At 43.8% G+C, this 19,984-nt stretch overlaps 2 protein-coding genes and 1 pseudogene across 7 annotated transcripts in view; all 3 read right to left on the reverse strand.

Annotated features, from left to right (window-relative positions):
- The window catches only part of LOC133080635 (leucine-rich repeat-containing protein 37A2-like), a 65,607-nt gene that overhangs the window by 44,115 nt on the left and 1,508 nt on the right, over window positions 1-19,984 (reverse strand). Inside the window, exon 1 of one of the 2 annotated variants that reach the window (XM_061176668.1) lies at window positions 8,582-8,610. The exons of the other annotated variant lie outside the window; for it this stretch is intronic. The gene's annotated coding sequence lies outside the window, so the exon portion shown is untranslated. Of the gene's footprint in view, window positions 1-8,581; window positions 8,611-19,984 lie in introns of those variants that run through there. 2 annotated transcript variants of the gene reach the window in all.
- On the reverse strand, window positions 356-10,885 carry LOC133080855 (RAD52 motif-containing protein 1-like; annotated as a pseudogene).
- The window catches only part of LOC133080637 (leucine-rich repeat-containing protein 37A2-like), a 44,052-nt gene continuing 39,776 nt past the window's right edge, over window positions 15,709-19,984 (reverse strand). For 2 of the 5 annotated variants that reach the window (XM_061176670.1, XM_061176672.1), the window contains 2 exons: window positions 16,925-16,974; window positions 15,709-15,914 (listed from right to left, as the gene is read on the reverse strand). In XM_061176670.1, the coding sequence (XP_061032653.1) occupies window positions 15,812-15,914; window positions 16,925-16,974 (153 nt within the window). In that variant the 3' untranslated portion in view covers window positions 15,709-15,811. Of the gene's footprint in view, window positions 15,915-16,050; window positions 16,167-16,247; window positions 16,303-16,924; window positions 16,975-19,984 lie in introns of all 5 variants that reach the window. The other 3 variants (XR_009698563.1, XM_061176673.1, XM_061176671.1) reach the window with 3 other exon arrangements.

The raw sequence follows: 19,984 nt of genomic DNA on the forward strand, positions 1-19,984 counted from the left end.
CAACCGCGCGCCCCTCCCCCGCCTAGCGTCCCACCCGTTATTTATGACGTGTTTAGTTCCGCCACCTTTATTAGGTTCGTGCGGAGATCCAATCCGTGCCACCAGAGTGGGCCTTTTTCCCAGAGTCCCCAGGGCGCAAGCCATCCTTCCCCTTGCAAAAGCGACAATTACCTCCTGCCGGGCCCTCTTCCCAAGCCCTCCCTGCCCTCCCTGGCCCCAAACAATGAGGCGGGATTTGGGCTGCAGACCCGAGTGGCCCCAAACTCCAGCGGCCCAGGGGTGGCGGGGGGTTGGGAAGGTTGCAGAGCTTCCCAAGGAAACCACAGGACCTGGCATTCTGGGAAATTCAAAAGTGCTAGTCCAGATCTGGCAATCTGAACTCTTCCTCCTCAAAGCTCAAGTCTGAGAGGCATTCTTCCCCGCTTTGGCCACACGGCTGACAAGAAAAGTAGCTGACCTGCAAAATGAGCACCAGTTACGGTGGCGGGAAGGGAACACGCCTTACAGTTATTCTAAAATGTTGCCATTTCCTCCAAACTCTCAGTATTCACGTCTCATTATTAATTCACCCCTCTATTATTAGGGGTTACCACTGAATCAGTGATGACTCCAGAACTTCTGTAGGAGGGGTTTGGGGCAGGTGAGCAATTCATTCTGGGAAAGAGACTCTAAAACCAAGTGAATGGCCCTTTACATTAGCATGGGAAAACTTCCCCCATCCCACCTTGTCTCAACAGAGCCGTTAATCTAGAAAAAACTACAGTGTCGCTTTTCAGAGGTCTACCTTGTGTGCACACATGGAGAAGACACTTAGAATGTTAAAAGTCAGCATGTTAAGTAATTTTCTGGAAATACTGTAACTAGCACCCAGTTTACTTTGTTCACAGTCTTTTTCATCATCTATTTAATTTTAGTCCTTTTTAATTGTCTGGTACACCTTTAACACCTAAACTGCAAGAGAGAAGGAGCTTCATCTTATTTCCAGTGCCTAGCACATAACGGTTTCTAAATGGAACTGATTCCAAGATTGGCCTCATTTAGAAATGGATCTGTTGTTATAATCAGCTTTCCAAAATCTTTAGTATACATACGGAATCCTTTCCTCTCACATTTCACAGGAAGTTAGACTTCTTAAAGCCCAAACATGGATATGTTTGAAGTTTCCTTGACTGATTTAAATTGAATTAAATTAATTATTTTGTACAGGAAAAACTTTCAAAATTTTTACATTTTTCAGAACATAACCACCTTTTCTTTCTCTACTTTCTTCCCTTCAAAACAAACTTTGCAACATTGGGGTGAGTTAAGTAATCAGAAATCTAGCCCCAAATTAAGCTCTCAATGACATGAAACACATTTTTTGCTCCTTTTTAATAAAAATCCTATATGCAGTACATTAATGTTTTCTTTTAGAAATTACGTTGACAACTTAATCCCTAATTCGAGGCATCCATATAATTGATTTACAGAAAGGTTCTTCTGCAAAATATTTAACACAAGATATATATGAGATGCTGAGATCTGGGTAATATACCTTACTTGAAAGGCATGAATAGTTTTTAAACACTGTAGCATAATCACACTTAAGGCCATAGTTACTTTGTTCCCAAATCCCTGCAATTCTATTTGAGGGGAGTTCTAAAAGGCCTGTGTCTTCTCCTGTGTCCACAACTGTAGACGTACACTGATGGTCCTCAATCCTGCTCTCCCAACTTCAAATAAGGGGCCAGAGACAAGGCTCGGGACTTGGCGAAGTCCTAGAAATTCCCTGCCTCAAAAGCAGTTTCAGAGTTTCAGATTTTCCGAAGGATGACAGAGCTGAGTAGACATGCCAAAGTCTTCCAAATCCTGCTGGTTGTTTTGAACTATGGCTACACTGGCTGTGTACCCCTTGAGTTTTTATCTCCACATACTTGAATTAAATCCTGTAGTTCCTCTTCAGTTCTAGCACCTGTGACCTCTTCACAGGGTCTATATGCCACAGCTATTTTACCACTTTCTGAAATAAAGTTAACAAGGATCAATTCAGAAGTTTTCTTGTTCTAAAACTTCCTGTATACAATGGTAGCACCCAATAATTAGACATTCTTTTGATTTCTAAAAGTAGAAAATAAGAGCATTTTCCTAGAAGTTCCCTCATCTGACACTTCAGTTTTTATCATAATTATTTGTGAAAAAATATATAAGAAGTATCAAGTTTGGTTCAAAAACCTTTATGATCTTAGAAATAAGAACTAAGGAATAATGACATAGGAATTAAAAGCTGTGGAAACAAAAATGTTCAATCACAATACATTTAAATAGGAAGGCATTAGGTGGGGGTCAAAGTGAGTTCAAACCTGGGATAGATACCACTGGACTATAATAGATACTTCATATTAGAAGCAAGGCAAGTGCCTACTCCTTGGGACCAAAATTCGACCAGATACAATGAACAAAGCTTTGGCGACACAGACAGAGAGAGAGAGCATTTGAACACTCTACTGGCAGAAACTGGCCCATGTACCTTTTGGACAATACAGCTTTCCTCAAGGCAAGCTAGAGCCACCAGGCTTTTTGGTCTAAGGAGTTTTGAGTACATATAAGGAATACCTTTGCATATTAGGGACAAACAACCCAGACATTTAGTTTGGTTCTTAAAGCTTGTTACCCAGAGTTGACAGCTGATGGAGATTCTGCCTGATGACCAGGGAAGTCAAACTTCCCTGGAAGGACTGCCCAGCCTGGAAGGCCAAGACCAATCCAGGGTCAACTCTTACAAGCAAATAAGGTCTCTGACAACTTAGCTAGGATTTCTCAGTCTCTACGCCTGCAGGGCTGTGAAGCAGGGGAGCAATTCTGTTCCGGGAATCTACTAATCATAGAGTTTCCTTTGGGCACAGCCTGTCACATTCTCACCGCTGTATAACTCGATAGGGAACACAATCAACGCTATTCAGTAGCATGACCACTTTCAAGGCTCACAAAAACGTAGCCGATTATTATATAAGAATCATATTCACCCAATATATCAGGAATGAAAACTGAAATTAAATTGATTCCAAAAACATAATCTAATAAACTCTTCAACAAGAAAACAACAACGATAATAGTAATAGTCAATATATGTTGTCTGCTTACTATGTTTCGGGCATAGTTCTAAGCTTTTTACATTCATCACCTCATTTACTCTTACAATATCCCCCATTAGGTGATAAGCTGAATTACTAACCCTATTTGCAGATAAAGAAATTGCAGCTTAGAGATATTAAATACCTTCAAATGTCTCTGGCTAGAAAAACCTAAAATTGCAACAACAACAACAAAAAAATCTAAGAGACAAAGTTAGGACTCAAACACAGGTGTCCAAGGCTTCTAATCACTACACTATTCTGTACGATAAGCAAGCAACTGAGGAAGAACGGGATCAAACACTTTCTGTATGAACTGAGGCAAGTCATTCTACATCTAAACACTGGGGACAATAATAGTTGCTGTCGTTTTTCTCATAAATGCCACAAAGAACAAATTTAAGACCGCTGCTGTGAAAGCATCTGGTGAATGAAAGAATATGTAATGTTTTAGATAACCATTATTTTCATCCAATTAACTTTTCAAATAAGTTTCTTTGCTCACTGAAACTGAAGCACTTCAAGGACAGTCAAAAAGGTCTTACCTAAAACCACAATCAGCAGTTTCTGGAATGCATCTGTCACAGCCTTCTGAATAGCGAGCTTCTGGGTTACCTTCCTTTTCATAAGGAATGATAATGACCCTAAATCCAACCAAAACAGATGAATTTAAAATGCCTATCATCTGAATAACTGATTTCTAGGTTGTATGTTTACAACTAAAAATGCATCTGTGATTCTTAGATCACTATCTTAGTGATTAAGGGCAGGCACAACACTGGGGTACGGTTGAATGTCTCTGTTGTAGGTATACCCTGGCATGGCACAGTTTTACTGCTCAGATCTATTCTGGAAGTTCCTAAAATACTAACTAGACGGGAAATGCAAACCAAGAACGTGGCACAAATCTCATATTACGCACAGATTTCAAGTGGACAAGCTGAGGCTACACCGCTACAGACCCTGCTCTCCTGTGCGTAAAGGGCTGGATTCATACAGTGAGATAGATTTGGTGGTAGTGCAGATGATCTGGCCTCTCCTCAACCATCACCCACTCAGGTGGATGGTGGAGCCTCCTCTACTCCATTCGCTAACAGCCCTGCCTCTGACTTAAAACCCTAAGCCCAAGTGCCATGGATTCTAGGAAAAAACTCAGTACCAATCGGAATCCCCTTTCTAGGGATCTACATTTACTTTTTCCGCTCAGGCCCTTCTATAGGAGGCAAAGGACTGAACATTTACACAAGAGTTTATTTCAATCTTTAGACAATGATTTTGTTGGGATAACTGAAGGCCAGAAGACATCTGTATTTGAAGGACTATTTTAGCACAAAACAAATTATTAACCAAAAAAAAACAAAAACAAAAACAAAAACTAACTAAATTTCCCTCCTCCTAAGCTTCTTGGCAGGCAGTCAGTTCTAAAATTCTAAAGTTTAAGGTGCTGTCAGGTATCGCCTAAGATAAAAACCTATATTGTCAGGCAGAAAAATTCTGCCCAGGGCTTTAGTTGCTTAGAAAAGGTGATGATGTATCTGAAAAGTTGAGTTTCAGAAAGAAAGGAAAAAAGAGCAATCCCACTCCCTCACCTCCCCACACACACACATACTGGAAAACAGACCTTCCTCCAACTTATCCAAAGGTTCCTCAGCCATGCCAACTCCAGGACTCCTGCACTCGTGGGAGGGCAACACCACCTCCGAAGCACAGAAGAACTTCAGGCTATTGCTTCTGAAGTGGTGTCACAATATCTTCATTTTCCCTTTCTTCAAGGTTAGAAAGATCCTGAAGCTGTTAGGATTTTGAATTAAAGGCTAGACTTCCAAATATTCTGTTGTTAGAAATAAAAACTAAACTCCAGCAATCCCAGGTAATAGTTTAGGTATGCTATAGCTTCAAAATCAAGTGAGACTTGCAAATGAATGACTAGATATGGACAACTCTTTTTTATTATATACCATACAAATACTGGAGAAAACTATGGACGCCACCATCCTAGTGATTGAGATTATCACTAATTCTAGGTGGCAGGCCAATGCTCAGATACTTCCATGTGGAAGCCTCTCACATCTCCTCCCCATAGCCCTGTTCTATTCTTCTCTCTAAAGTCTAGGATTTCAATGTTGAAAGGAGTCTGGTTTGTCAAAGAAAATCTACAGAGTTTACCCTGATGATCCTTTTTGACCACCCATTGAAACCAAAGTGGTAATTTGCCAATTCTTGGCATCTGGAGCTGTTTAGGGCAAGCGTATTATGTTGAACCGCCTTATGTCTGGTGCCGAGACGAACCTAAAGACCTAAAAGACCTAAAAATATCACAACCCTACATAGAGACTTATTTTGGATATACCTGAGATTTATCAATACCAATTTCATAGAGTGGTTGTGAAGATTAAGTAGGACATTTTAAGCAATGAGTGCACAGTGAGCCCTAAATAAATGTTATTTATTATTTTTAAGTCAGTACTTTTCTGCATCATTTCCAGAGCCCCTGATAAATCGGAAGGTTCCCTAACCTCTGGTGGTGAAAGTGATGATGAAAGCAAGCAAGGAAGCCCAGCAGAAGCCTATTACAGGGCTGGGGGTAAGCAAAGGAAGTGAACTGTTTTAGTCGTTTCGTCCTGTAGCTCCTGCTTGAGAATATGACCTGAAGAGGAGATAAGATGGACCTGCCACTGAATTAGGACCTTAATCTGTAGCACCCCCTCCCCAAGTTACTAAACCCTGTTAGAAGAGGGAATAGTATACCTCTATAAAGGTAAATAAAGCAACCAAAAGAATTAGAGGTTCATCTGCATTAACAAGCTTCTTTGAGAGTGCAAATATTTCCAGTCTTAACTCTCTAAATAACTTACATATTACTGTGGATTTTTTACATCACTAGTTCTTTCTTAAGTGTCTATTTCCTTTTTGAACAGGGTGTAGTATATAAATATAGTCATAAAAATTCAAATAATACAAATAAAGTCAAAGCATTGTTAATTCTTTATTGACTTGTTTGTGCATCTTCCTCTGTCACTAGTTTATGAGTTCCTGAAGTGCTTGAAGGAACCATATATTATTCTTTCCTTGTTACCAGAAACAAGCATAGATCTTGGCATATAGTAGAGGAGGGATGGTCTGTTGACTGAGTGAATGAATGAGTACATAAGAAAATGAAATTACTTTCTCTAACTGAAGCTGCCTGCTGGGAAGGAGAAATGAAGACTAATGTTTAAATGTTGAGTGTCACAACATTAAAAACAGGGAGGCTAGGCCCTGTATGGTGAGTCATAATGGAGCTGTCCTGGACAATTAGGAAGCTTCAGAAGGGCTCTGAGCCCCTGGGTAGTAGAGACAGTTGACATCTGGGATAACCTTGCCACAGTTCTTGCTGGCAAACATTTCCCTTCGTGCTACTGAGAAAAACTCAGATACATTAGGCCTTTCCTTCGTTTTATTTGAAGATGTTATTCTCTTGTCTGTATTTATAAAAAATACAGGGGAAAAAAGATAAGAAGTATATATACCTGCCAATGAATAAAAGAAGACATAATTGGAACTTCCCTGCTGGTGCAGTGGTTAAGACTCCGTGCTCCTATTGCAGGCGGCCCGGGTTCGATCCCTGGTCAGGGAACTAGGTCTCACGTGCATGCTGCAACTAAGAGTTCGCACGCCACAGTTAAGGAGCCTGCGAGCCACAACTAAAGGAGCCTGCCTGCTGCAACTGGGGAGCCCACGTGCCGCAACTGGGGAGTCCTTGAGCCGCAACTAAGGAGCCCGCCTGCTGCAACTAAGACCCGCTGCAACCAAATAAATAAATAAATAAAATTTAAAAAGAACGCATAATTAAATAGGTAACAATTTCGGGGGTGTGGGTAGTAAACTAAGGCTCTGCATTAAATAAAGAAATCTAATACGAATGCCCTTTCCTCTCAACTCTATAGTGACTTGTAGAACATTTTCTTCATTACTCTATCAGTGACGGGCTTTATGCTGTGAAAATCTCAGAACCTAAGCTTATGGAATGGTCTTAATGTCCAATATAAGAAAAGAACTCATTACTCACAACTGATACTAAGTAACTGTTTCATAATCTTTCCAGGACCATCTGTAATATCTGAGTGGTTATGTGAAATGGTCGCAGGGTCCGCAAATTAAAGAATGTCTGACACGAAATCATTTCAATCCCAGGGAGTACAGCCAGGATTGAAGAGGGTGTTAAACAGGGTACAGAAGTGGGAGGTAGTGTACCTGGAGTCACATCTGAGGAGAGTTCTCAGATTCAATAAAGGCGAAATCAGGAGTAAAGAAATATGGGTAAGAATAGGCAGCAAGGTCAGTGGGAAGTAGCCAGAGCAAGAAGCCAATCAGAGAAGACACACAATTATAAAGTGAAAGATCTGGGAAATCTAAGCCTCACTCACTTATTCAGAGGAATTGAAAAGGTCCTTGAAAAAGGAATGGTGGCTGAATGGAGGCACATAATGAAATGTTAATTCTGGGGAAGTAAAATTGGATGGTATGTTAATATGGAATAAGGTTTCTACAATGCATTAAAGAATATTTTAACCATTTTCTGGAATCTGAAGGGAGTTCTGAATAGGCAGTTTGAGAGTGATGATGATGAGGAAGCCTCCTTTATGTTACATCTGACAAAAGTTTGTCAAGCTCGGGACTTCCCTGGTGGCACAGTGGTTAAGAGTCCGCCTGCCAATGCAGGGGACACGGGTTTGATCCACGGTACAGGAAGATCCCACATGCCGCAGAGCAACTAAGCCCGTGTGCCACAACTACTGAGCCTGTGCTCTAGAGCCCGTGAGCCACAACTACTGAAGCCCCCGTGCCTAGAACCCGTGCTCCGCAACAAGAGAAGCCATCGCGATGAGAAGCCCACGCACCGCAATGAAGAGCAACCCCCGCTCGCCGCAACTAGACAAAGCCGGCGCGCAGCAACAAGACCCAACGCAGCCATAAATAAATAAATAAATAAATTAATTAATTAGAAAACAATTTGTCAACCTCACACATTTAAAATCCACATAAAAGTAAATATAAGGAAGACTCTTGTGAAGATTTCTTAAATTAAGGGGCAGCATAAAATGACATGGGGTTTAACATCAGTTAAGTTTGGGTTTGGTATGTAATTTCCACATTTACTGTCATGAACCTTAAGTAAGTCCTTAACCATCCTGAGTTCGAGTTTCTTCATCCAAAAAAAAGAAAGAAAGAACTGGGGAACTGGGGGATCAGTGGAGCAGTGCATCTGAGAGCATTCTGTACACCACAGTGCTGTACAAACGTTGGCCTTTTTTTTTTTTTTTTTCCCCCCCTTGGGATCTTAGTTCCCGGACCAGGGATTGAACCCGGGCCCTCAGCAGTGAAAGTGCAGAGTCCTAACCACTGGACCGCCAGGGAATTCCCGATGGCCTATTAGTTTTAAATTCAGCACTTCATCCCAGTAGAGCGAGGAATTCCACATTTGGACCCACCTGCACTGGAGATGTCTGAAAAAGCTGCTTCTGGTCGCATGCCTTTTGCGCTCTGTGGGCATCCCTTGCTGAATAAAACTTGATGATGGCATAGAACCCAGGACCGGCCACTGCTGCGTTTGGGAAGGCTCGGACCGAATACAGAAGGCCAAACTGGGAGAAGACTCTGAACAGAGAATGCTGTAGGGTGGTCCCATGCGAATTAAGTGCAGGAAATTTCACGCCCAGGAAGCCAAACCGCCCGTTCCCTTCTATTCCCCCAGCCCTTCGCCGCAGGCAACTGTGGTGAGCCTGCAACTCCAAACACTTCTCATTTCAGCAACAAGTTTCCCTCTGAAATCCGAAGCTTCGAGAAGCATTAGGAGGCAATGCCGGCTGTTGGGAACTCTCTCTCAAAAATCTGTGGGGGTGAGCTGACTGCTCAGGTCGGCTCTAGAACTAAGATTCCTCTCAGCGGAGACCACAGGCAGATGAGGTGCTGAAGCAGTACCCCGGGGCGCCCAGTTACTGAGGCGCGGGGTGGCTTCCTGCACCCCTCCCTCCGCCCCGGCTCACTTGCAAGGCCTCGGCCGTGGGTCCAGAGCTCAGCTCCCACACCAGCAAGGTTTTGTCACCCCCGATGGGAACCGCAAAAGGTACCAATGCCACTATCCTACCGTCACCGAGCGTGCGCGGCTCGGGGCGCAGGTGGACTGCGCCTGCGCCCGTGCGCCCGCGCCCGCGCTTTTTAAATACGGGAGCCTGAGGGGCGGAGCCAGCTTGGTGGCAGTGGAACGAGGGCGGTGTTCGGACCTCTCCCTCGCCCCTCCCACTCCGGGCTTGTCTCTGCCTCTAGTTCCCCTTCCGCAACTCCCGCACCCAGAAGTCTTGGAGTTTACCGCTTCTATTCAAGTGTATTTTTAGCGTAGAGTCCAAAGTGTGAGTTTACAGGATCGAATGGTGCGGACATTTTTATAGCAGCTGGCTTCATCTTCAAACTCCCAGAGAAGACTAGAGCCCTAAGTAGTTAGCGCTAACTATCCACTGAACTTTAAAAATTTAGATTTCCTGACTCTGTGTGAGAAATGACCACCAAAGATGCAATCCTTCGACTTGAGTGTTTTCATGAGTCTTAAATATGCAAATCAAGGTATAACTCATTAAAGCCATCAACAGTCCAGTATGAAATCCTGAAAAAGCTGGTTTCTAGCCCATTTTCCTAAAGTACCCCCAAATCACCGAGCACATTTCACCATCCCCACCACGACTTTTTCCACCTCAATATATCAGACCCTTAGCCCCACCCATTACCTACTTCTGAGCTCTTTTACTTCAAAAATTGTTGACTTTGGAGGAATTACTTGGATCTTGATACTGTTTCAAACCAATAACTATAGATTTATTATCCATATCATTATCCATTGCATTCATTGTATGTATCCATTTATTCATTGTATCCATTATCTGTGTATGGAGAAGATCCATACACCTTCTCCAGAGCGATTAGGAACACCTCATGAACAATATTTACAGATTTATCATCCTTTTTCTAGTACCTAGCACACTCATACTCTATTAGGTACTCAAATATACTTGGGATTAATTCGTTGCGGAGCACGGGCTCTAGGCAAGCGGGCTTCAGTAGTTGCAGCACGAGGGCTCAGTAGCTGTGGCTCGCAGACTCTAGAGCACAGGCTCAGTAGCTGTGGCACACAGGCTTAGTTGCTCCGCGGCATGTGGGATCTTCCCAGACCAGGGCTCGAACCCATGTCCCCTGCACTGGCAGGCGGATTCTTAACTATTGCGCCACCAGGGAAGTCTGGAAGGCGGATTCTTTCCCACTGGACCATCAGGGAAGTCCCAGGTTCAGCCTTTTAAAGAAGCATCCCAGAGATGTTTGAGTGTAGAGGTCCACAGACCATATTTTGAGAAATGATATTTCCCTATAGACACCTTTCCTCTGGCAGCTCTTTTGAATGGCAGCTATGTTCTCTCCGATGCTGCACTGCCTGCAGTCTACCCAGCTTTCATTCCAGTGAGAACATTCCAGAGACCAACTAAGGATCAACTCCAGGTGTTTCTCCAGTCACCTCTGGGCCTGACTGCATGTCACCAGCAACCAGTACCTCACCTGCTGCCCAACTACAGTGACACCTTCCAGATTTGTGATCAGCTAGCTCTCCACCATGTTATTCTATGTGGACACCACCCCCCTTTTACAAAGACTTGGACAACCATAAGCCTATTAAAAAAAAAAGGATTAGGGCTCCAGGACTTCTCCAAGTACAGGTGGTGCCTCCTCACCATACCTGTATACGGACGCATGTTGGATAGTGTTGGTTGGCTCTTGACACCCATTTCTACCCCCTTCTCTGCAGGTGCTCGAAGCCTGGGAAGCATATTTCACAGATCCCCTCGACAGCAGGGTTCTGCCAATAAAATGTACTTGTGTGAAATTTGGAAGGTGGAAAGCAGATGGAAATCATTCTTTCCTCCTCTGCAGCAGACTCCATATTCCCCATCTAGTCACCACCCTTGGGGCTTTGGGGCTGCAATGACCTCATCAGTGGTTTCCCAAAGTTTCCTGACTTCTGAGTGGCAGCAGCAGTTTTGAGTCTATGGAAAGCAGCTGTGGTAAAGTAACCTGAAGGCCAGTGCTACAATGCCCCCCATCCTCAACTTTCACCACCATTAGCCCCCTCGATGATAAGCACCAACTGTTTGGATATAATCTTTCTTTCTTTCTGGCTTTTTTTTTTTTGGCTTGAAATATCTAGAGTGCTTTCTATTTTCTTGTCTATGCTAGTTTTAAAATATGTCCGCAAATTCTTTGACTCTTCTTTCTTCAAAAGGTGGAGTCTAAATCCCCTCCTCTTGAATGTGAACTGGAACGAGTGACTGACTTCTAACCATGCTATGTGGCAGAAGTGGTGCTATGTGCCTTCTGAGGCCAGGCCGTAAGAGGAATAACCTCTCTCTCTTGCACAGCTCCCTCTGGAGGAAGCCAGCCATCATGTAGTGAGGACATTCAATCAAGTAGCAGGTGGACAGACAGGCCCATGCAGGGAGGAAAGGAGGCCTCCGTCTAACAACCAGCACCACCCTGGCAGCCAGGTAAGGCAGTGAACCATCTTGGAAGTGGACCCTGCAGCCTCAGTCCAGCCGTCAGATGACTGCAGCCCTGGCCGATATCTTGAGGACCTCGTGAGAGACCCAGAGCCAGAACTGCCCAAGATATTCCCCTAAAGGCTTGACTCAGAAATTGTGAGGAATAAAAGTTTATTGTTGTTTTGAGCCACTATTTTGGTGTGATCTGTTACTTACCACCAGATAATCAATACACTGTCTGATTCAGGGGTTGAACCAGACAGACTTGAGACCCTCAGTGTATTGAACTGGCATATTAATGAATGATGCCCTCGTCACGGTTGGGGACTTCGGTCCTGGGCTCCAAGTCTTTTCCTCTACCACAATACTTGCCATGCCAACAAGCCACAGATTTTCCTGGGCACGAAATTCCTCAACCCCCTACTGTGCAAATATACAGTAGGGTTTTATTGTTCGGGGGGGAACTTATAAGCAGAACAATAACAGAGTGCGCTCAATCCCCCAAGCTTTCAGAGAAGGGGATTAGACCAGACTTAGCTGGACTGTGTGCCCCATGACCAGAGTTCCCGTAGAGGAGGAGCCAGCCTGGAGTGCGTCACAGTTACAGGGATGGTGAGGCAGGGAACGTCTATACTACTAACAGTGGCAACTGCTTGGTGACAGAAATGGTCGCAGTAGGAGGGGGAGCCTAGTTTTTCCATTGAGCTCGCTGGTAGCTGCTGAGCTAGCTTTTTGCTGAGCTACTGAAAGGGGAAAGGAATGAGTGTCCAGAACGATGCGAATTATTTCTCATCACCTTCTGGATTCCCAACACCTCACTGATCTCCATTCCCAGGTTACATTTGGACCTGATCATCTGGAATTTGTCATGAAAAATCTTAAAAGTACAATCTTTCATTCTCTGAACATAAGCTCTTGTCCTTTCAGTTCTCACTCACGTGTATCCAGTGTACATGCTCTTCAGTTGCATCAAAACCTCGGGTCTGGTGCCCCATTTCCTCCCAGTTCCTACTTGGTCTAAACACTCAAGTTGACCTCTCGGCCTCTCTACTTTTAGGCCACCATCAAAGTACTCTTTATAAAACTCAAGCTTGGTCGTGTCTCTTCTCTGTTTAAAACATTGTAGTTTGTGCTCTGTTTGGTCAAGGCCATGTGCCTTGACCAGGCCCTTTGGGATTGGTTCTCTGCTCACCCGCACAGCCTCACCTACTGCCCTTTCCTGCTTGTGCTTCATGCTTGGGAACACCAGACTGCACACGCTTCAAACCCACCCAAGGTTTCATGCCTCTTGCCTCTGTACTGTCCTCCGTCTAGAATGCCTTTCCTTCATCTCGTCCTCCCAAGAAACTTCTGTTTGGCTTTCTGCTTCTTCCCCTCCTCTAAGCCAACCCTCACATTTACTCCTTTGCAGCCAACCAAGAGCTGAACCACTTCTTGGTACACTGCCATTGTCATGTCAACACACTGTCTTCTATGTATAATATGTCTTCAGGTGTCTGTGCCTCCTCTCAGTCTTAAGGCCCCGCAAGAGCAGGGACTTTGTCCTAATCAACTCTTTCCCCAGCACCAGGCACAGTGTCTGGCATATAATCCAGGCCCAGACCAAGTTCTACCTTTTTCATGGACCCTCCCTAGTTTCCTAACCTTCCCTCCTCTGAATCCTACAATTTTCTTCTCTGTATCATTTTTGCCCTAATCATATATTGTCTCATTTCGTTATCTTTTAAAAAGTGGCTAATTTCTCTGACAGATTTCATCGGAATCAGAATTTGCATTCATTTAGTAGCTGTTGGCCTTGTATCTCCCTCTCCCCTTCTATCTCTCAGGTCTCAGTAAGGAGTTCGGCTCTGAGCTAGTTTGTCCACCATAAGATGGTGACAGAGGCAGCCCCAGGCGGCCATGTTTTGTACCACCTGACCCTGGGCACCCCTCCTGCTTCTGGGCCACAGCCAGGGATGAGTCCCTGATCCAAGGAGAGACAGCTCACTCACAGGCTGGCCAGGTGAAGTCTCTGGCTCTGGCAAAAACACTGCCCAATCTCGGTCAAGCTGGGCCAAGCAGAATCTTACCCTTGGGAATTTTAATTTAGAAATATGGTAGGGTAGCATTTGACACTAATAAAAAATTGTGCAAATCTCAGGTAGTATGATACAAAAAATATTCTCTAAGCCTCATTTATGTACCAACTTTGAAATAATGGAAATATCCCAAACTAGGAACCTGGAGCTACCTGGAATCCTGGTCCACACTTTGGGAAGCCCAGCAGTACAAGGATCTCTACCCCTGGTTTCTCGTCAGCTCCCTGTCTTTGTGACCACCTCTCTTATTGAAATCAGACCCCCACTCATTACAGAGTTTGAGCGGGCATGGGGACTTTCCGCTCCTGTGACCTAATAGTGTAACCGAAGTGCCTAGTACTGCACCTGGTCCACAGCAGGTGCTCAATAAACAGCAGCTGCCTCCTTCTCCTCATTATCATCATTGTTATCAACTCTTTGGTGGCAAACACAGCTTATACTTCTCTGCATCCCTGTTGGAGTCTAACAGTTCTGGGCTCCAACCTTAACTCACACTTTTGGACGTGGCGCCTTGGGCCCTTGAGCAGGTTACCTGCATTCTTTAAACCCTGTTTCCTATCTGTCAAACGAGGATAACAAGATATGCTTCCACGGACCGTTGGGCTAAATAAGAGCATAAGATGCCTAACCCAGGGCTTGGCACCAAGCAAGCAAGTGGTAAACGTTAGCTGCTGCTGCTTCCTATTGTTAGTAGTATCAGTCATGCGCCTTAAACACAGTAAATACTTGTTGGCTCACTGAAGTCACCGCCCAGAGAAAAACACTTGTTTTTCATTCTCAGTCAGAAACTTTGGGAGGTGACTTGGGCAGGCACTGAGAGAACAGATGTCTCTCATGCAGCATCAGCAAACTCATAAATCAGAAGGACTGATGGGCCGTTCACTTTGCTTGGAACCCCACCCAACCGGCAGAACCTGCTGGGCTATCTCCCAGGCCCACTGATCCTCTGGGGGACCGTGTGCTATCACCCCATGGCTTGCACCATTCTTCACCTCATATGACTAAACCACCAGCACTATCTGTGGTCACCTTGGTAGATTATCAAATCTTGTTCATTCAGAATTTCTTTTACTCATTAATGTATTTAACTCTCACTGACTTAAGAAATGTGATTAATGACTTTCTTGGCAGGAGTGGAAGAACCTTTGCACCTTCCGCAGGTGGCACTGTCACTGTATAATCACTTGGAATCATGCAGCCCTGGGCCTGTGCTGGGTGAGGCAGGAGGTGGGTAGGTTTGGTGCTGGGCTGAGCTGGAGGGAGCCGAGCAGCACACAGCTGACCCGCAGTGGGGTCAGGAGAGGCCAGGGCCTGAGGAGGGCCATCTTGGGCAACGGCTGCTCTCACACGTTCTTCTTTACCCTGTCTTTCTGGCCCCTCCCTGCTAGTTATCCAACGGTTGGGATTTTTTTTTAAAGAAAAAAAACAACCCAATGGGAATTTTCCACCAGCTTGAAATGGTGGAGGACCCCCTACCAAGACAGGGTACACATTCGTACATGAGTTTGAGAACTTGGGAGAAAAGTCAGGCCTTGGCTCCACAGTGGAGGGAGGCCCAGTGATCCAAATATTCTGGCAACCCCAATGACCGTACGAGAGGGGCCAGAAGTAGATGATCCTCTATGGGCAGGAGGTCGAGCATGTTGTAAATAACTGGTACGTGATGAACCAGGAGAGAGAGCACCAGAATAAATTGTTATTTGATTTAATGATCTATGCCCCTGGAGGATGGTATGTTTTCCAGTTCCCAGGGACTGATGATACTGGGGAAACAAGGGAGGGAAGCCCCTCTTCATCCTTCTACTCATCCTCCTTTGCCCACATTTCCTCTTGTGGAAGTACTGGCTACCATGAGGGATTCTAGTTTAAGCTCTGCTTCTTCTTGCAGGCCCCTGTTATTGGTATATAAATATTCAACTATTTACATTTTAATTCCTTACCACATGGTTAGACTTGGTTATGAATTTATATACTTTAGTATGAGAAAAGTAAGTATTTTACAAGCAATGCTGAGAAGCCAATATTAGAAAATAAAATTTGCAGGTGGCTTGAGGCAGAACAGGGCTCACTCTGTGGCAGTCTCGTGTGCGGTCTCACTTTCCTCACCCGCCTCTTCATCAACCCAATATGCAGCCAGAAGCTTCTCTGCTGGGGCTTTGATGACTTCCCTGGGGTAAGAAGAATAATGCCAAGGCTTTTACTTTTGAAAGGAACAATGATAGTTTTCATTATTTCCTCATTTTAGATGAGAATTTTAAATTGTCCCCTATCATTTACGGTACATCCTTATAGAATATCTCATACTCATCAGAAGACTCCCTGTCGTGTAGCTTTTGTGCCATGTTTTCCTTGCGTGTGGCGTTGAGAGGCCTATACATATCCCTAAGCCAAAGTGGCCGCCTTCTCCCAAAAAAGCCCTCCTGGAACACAGAAAGGGAAATATTAATTCAGCATCTCCCCTGCTTTCTCTGGCCACAGTACTATATCCCCTTCAAATTTACCTGACTCTCACTTTCCCCTGAGCTTCTCTTACGCAGCAGAAATCAAAAAAAGCCCCTTGGAGGAAAACACACACAGTTAGTGTTACATGTCATTTTTCATCTCTCTCACAATGTGTTATCTCTGGTCTTATTAGGACTAAACGGGTACCTCAGTCCATAATCACAATGAGCAAAATCACCACAGACCCGGGATCTTGAAAATCATTCCATGCATGCTGGCCTTCCAGAAGTTCTCTGTGTCTGTCCAAAATGGCCCCCCCCCCGTGTCTCTGGGGAGACCTTTGCATGTGGCTTAGCATGGAGTACAGGCAGGATTTTCAGCCCCGTTCACCTTTCTTGGCCCTTGGCCAAGTGCCCTCGTGCAGTGAAAACACTGCACAGCGGCGCTGGGCAGAAACACGATACTCTCTAGATGCGCTCCACACCAGTCCGCTTCGGACTTAGTCGCACATGCAGCATTTGCTGGGGGTGTGGCTGTGGGGAGAAGGTGCTTTTATTTTCCTGGCTGCTCTATCCTACTCAGCTTGGGCTGGGGAGCTAATTCTGCCGATAAATAAATTAGGGTAAACCATTAGGGTACTTAAACATTCTTCCTGCCTTTGGTGAGGAAATTGAAATAGACGAGTTCTAAGTTCTCCTCTAGTTGTAAAATTCTGCTTTAAAAGACCAATATTTACCTTCTGCTGCTTTTTTTATCTTCCCCTTTTGCAATTCTATGAGAATAAATCTGTTTTGAAAGAAAACATGATCATGATTATCCATTACAACTATTTCCAAATCCTTATTCATTCCTTTTTACTTTAAATCTTATCTACCCAGTGAGATGATAACTTTTTTAAGGAAAGGAATTCTACCCTGTTTAATAATCCTTTGCCTCTTCCACAGTACCTAACTTGGGGTCTTGCATGCAGCTGGCGATATATTTTATTGACTGTTTTAGATAACGTTCAACAGATCGTTCCTAATAAAAACTCTTAGAAGTAGGAAAAGAAAATAAAAGTATCTAGCAGAAACCTAAGCCTTGTTTTAAAGTCAACAACAAGAGTAGGATGCCCATCATTACTGCTACTATCGATCAATGTGGAGGAGGTCTTAATCAGTACAAAAAGAAAAACGAAGTATTGGAAAGGAAGAGACAAACACATTTGCATATGAAATGAGGGACCTAAAAAGACCAAAAGAATCAACCGAAATTTTATTGGAAGTAACCTGAGTAAGATGGCCACATACAAAATCAAGAGATCAACATATAAGCCTCAATAGCTTTCCCATATAACACAAATAACTCACTAAAAAACAGAAGAAACATCCCATTTACTATATCAATAAAAATGCATAAAGTACCTAGGAATAAACTTAACCAAAAATTTGGAAGACCTATGTGATGAAAATATTAAAACTTTTCTGAAGGACATTAAGAAGAAGTACTACATGGCATGAGATACCAGCCTCCTAGAATGTTGTAAAGAGGTCAATTCTCCTCAAATTAACCTACAAATTCAATGCAATCCATTTATATCCAAAATAATTTTTAAATAAAACCTGGCCAGCTGACATTTGGTAGAGAATATGTGTAAGAATAGTTATGAAATGCATGAAAAAGAAGGTCAAAGAGTAGGACCTTGCCCTACCAGATATAAAATATGTTATAGAGCAACTGGAATTAAGCAGTGTGATATTGGTACTGGTACAGGACAAGATAACTGGATCACAGAATAGAGTCCAGATGAAGATAGTATATGAGACCAGGGAAGAAAGAATAAACCATTCAGTGAAAGATTGGAAAACAATTAGATCTTCATGTAGGGGGGGAAAAGTTAGATCCCCTACCTCAACCACACTAAAAAACAAATACAACAAATTCGAGACAGATTACAAAAGTACTTGAAGAAAATATCAGAGATTATTTTTACGTCATGAGGTGACAAAGGCCTGGCTAACAAAACCCACCCCACATGAGCCATGAGGAGAGGACGGGCAGATATGGTGGCAGACTGTCAACACACCTCCTACTCTGCACAGCCCTTGCCCCCTTTTCCCCTGGACTGTTTGTCTTCTTCTTGTGGACTTATAAAACTCTTGGGAGTTCCCTGGTGGTCCAGTGGTTAGGGCTTGGCGCTTTCACTGCTGTGGCCCGAGGTTCAATCCCTGGTCAGGGAACTAAGATCCCGCAAGCTGCACAGCATGGCCAAACCCTGCCACCCCCAAACAAACAAACAAACAAACAAAAAACTCTTTATAGTAAAGAAATACTGGTTTTCATTGAATTTCAGTGTTTCGAATCTTTCCAGTGTTTTTGTCTCTAAGGAGACAAGACAAAAGAGTGGAGTAGGGAGCACAAGCTTTGCAGTCGGGTGAAACTGGCTTCTGCTTTTGGTTTGGCCACTGGGGCCTTACATTGATCTCCTTCATCTATGAAGGAGGGATAGTAATGTCATCCTCACAGAACTGTGGGCATTAAATCAGAAAATATATGGAAAACTCTTCATCTTACGCTTGGCATGAATCAGTGCTAAGCTGGTGTCACAGACAAGATGGTGGAATACACCAAAGGCTCTGCTTGTGGCATCAGGCTCTGAAGGCTCTTTCCCACTATAAGACTATAAAAATATTGCTTTTATTTCCTTCTAATACCTTTATGTGGCCTTTTTTCACATTTATGGAAATATGTTTATTTAAGATGAAAAATGGGGATCTGCTATTCTTTACCCCCCAAATAGTTAGGCAGCTATTCTATCACCATTTATTCATTTACCCCACTGACTGGAATATTAAAACATGACATTTCAGAAGTCTTAAGAACACATGGGTCTATTGCTGGACTCGATGCTACTTCAAATAAATATTCGGTTGCATGATTCCTCGCTGTGGAATTGACATAACGCCTCATCTCTCTTCCGTTGAACACCATTAGTGTCTACCATAGGAAGAACACTGCATGGTCCCTGTCCTCGAAGAGCTTATCATATAAGTGGGGAGAGGAAATAACGGTTAGGACTCCTCGCTTTCGCTGCCTAGGGTACAAGTTCAATCCCTACTTGGGGAACTAAGATCCCGCAGGCCAAAACAAAACAAAACAAAACAAAACAAAACAAAACAAAACAAATGCAAGGTTAAACTCTATAGAAGTTAGAAACAATAAAAAGGGGACTTTACAGAAATTCTAAAAAAGCAAAAGGCCACATGCCACCTGGAGATGTAGAGGGTACAGTCTGGGCAATGGCCAATGACTAGCAAGCTGACCCAATGCTAGTCCCCAGCCTCCTAGGCTCAGAAATCATACTCTTCCTCACCAAGAGAGAACTCACGTCTTCCTGTTGTGGCAGTCTCACTTTATCAATATCACAGGATTGATCAAAAATCAGAATGCCAAATTATTACTTGACAATGAGAAATACATCTGTTCTACACACAGGGCATCCGTGTCTACACAATCAGAGAATTACCTTCTGTGGAGACAGGCCTCCGTGGCACACTGAAGCACAATCACACAATCGAAGGCTACTTGGTGACAACAGAATCAGAAAAGGAATCAGCTGAATCCAGAATTTAATGGGAAGGCCTGAGGCAGCTGGATCCATCCATCTCCTCAACAGGCACAGCCTGGCTAGTGGGCCTGACTCTTCAGTTCTGCTGCCTAAGGTGCCATCTCTACTCTCGGGCAATGTGAGGATGGGCGCTGCCCATGTTGGTCTCTCCTCACCTTTTCTATGCTTTCACTACTGACCAACCCTCCT

Source organism: Eubalaena glacialis, chromosome 19 (genome assembly GCF_028564815.1).
Source record: "Eubalaena glacialis isolate mEubGla1 chromosome 19, mEubGla1.1.hap2.+ XY, whole genome shotgun sequence".
Classification (NCBI taxonomy): domain Eukaryota; kingdom Metazoa; phylum Chordata; class Mammalia; order Artiodactyla; family Balaenidae; genus Eubalaena; species Eubalaena glacialis.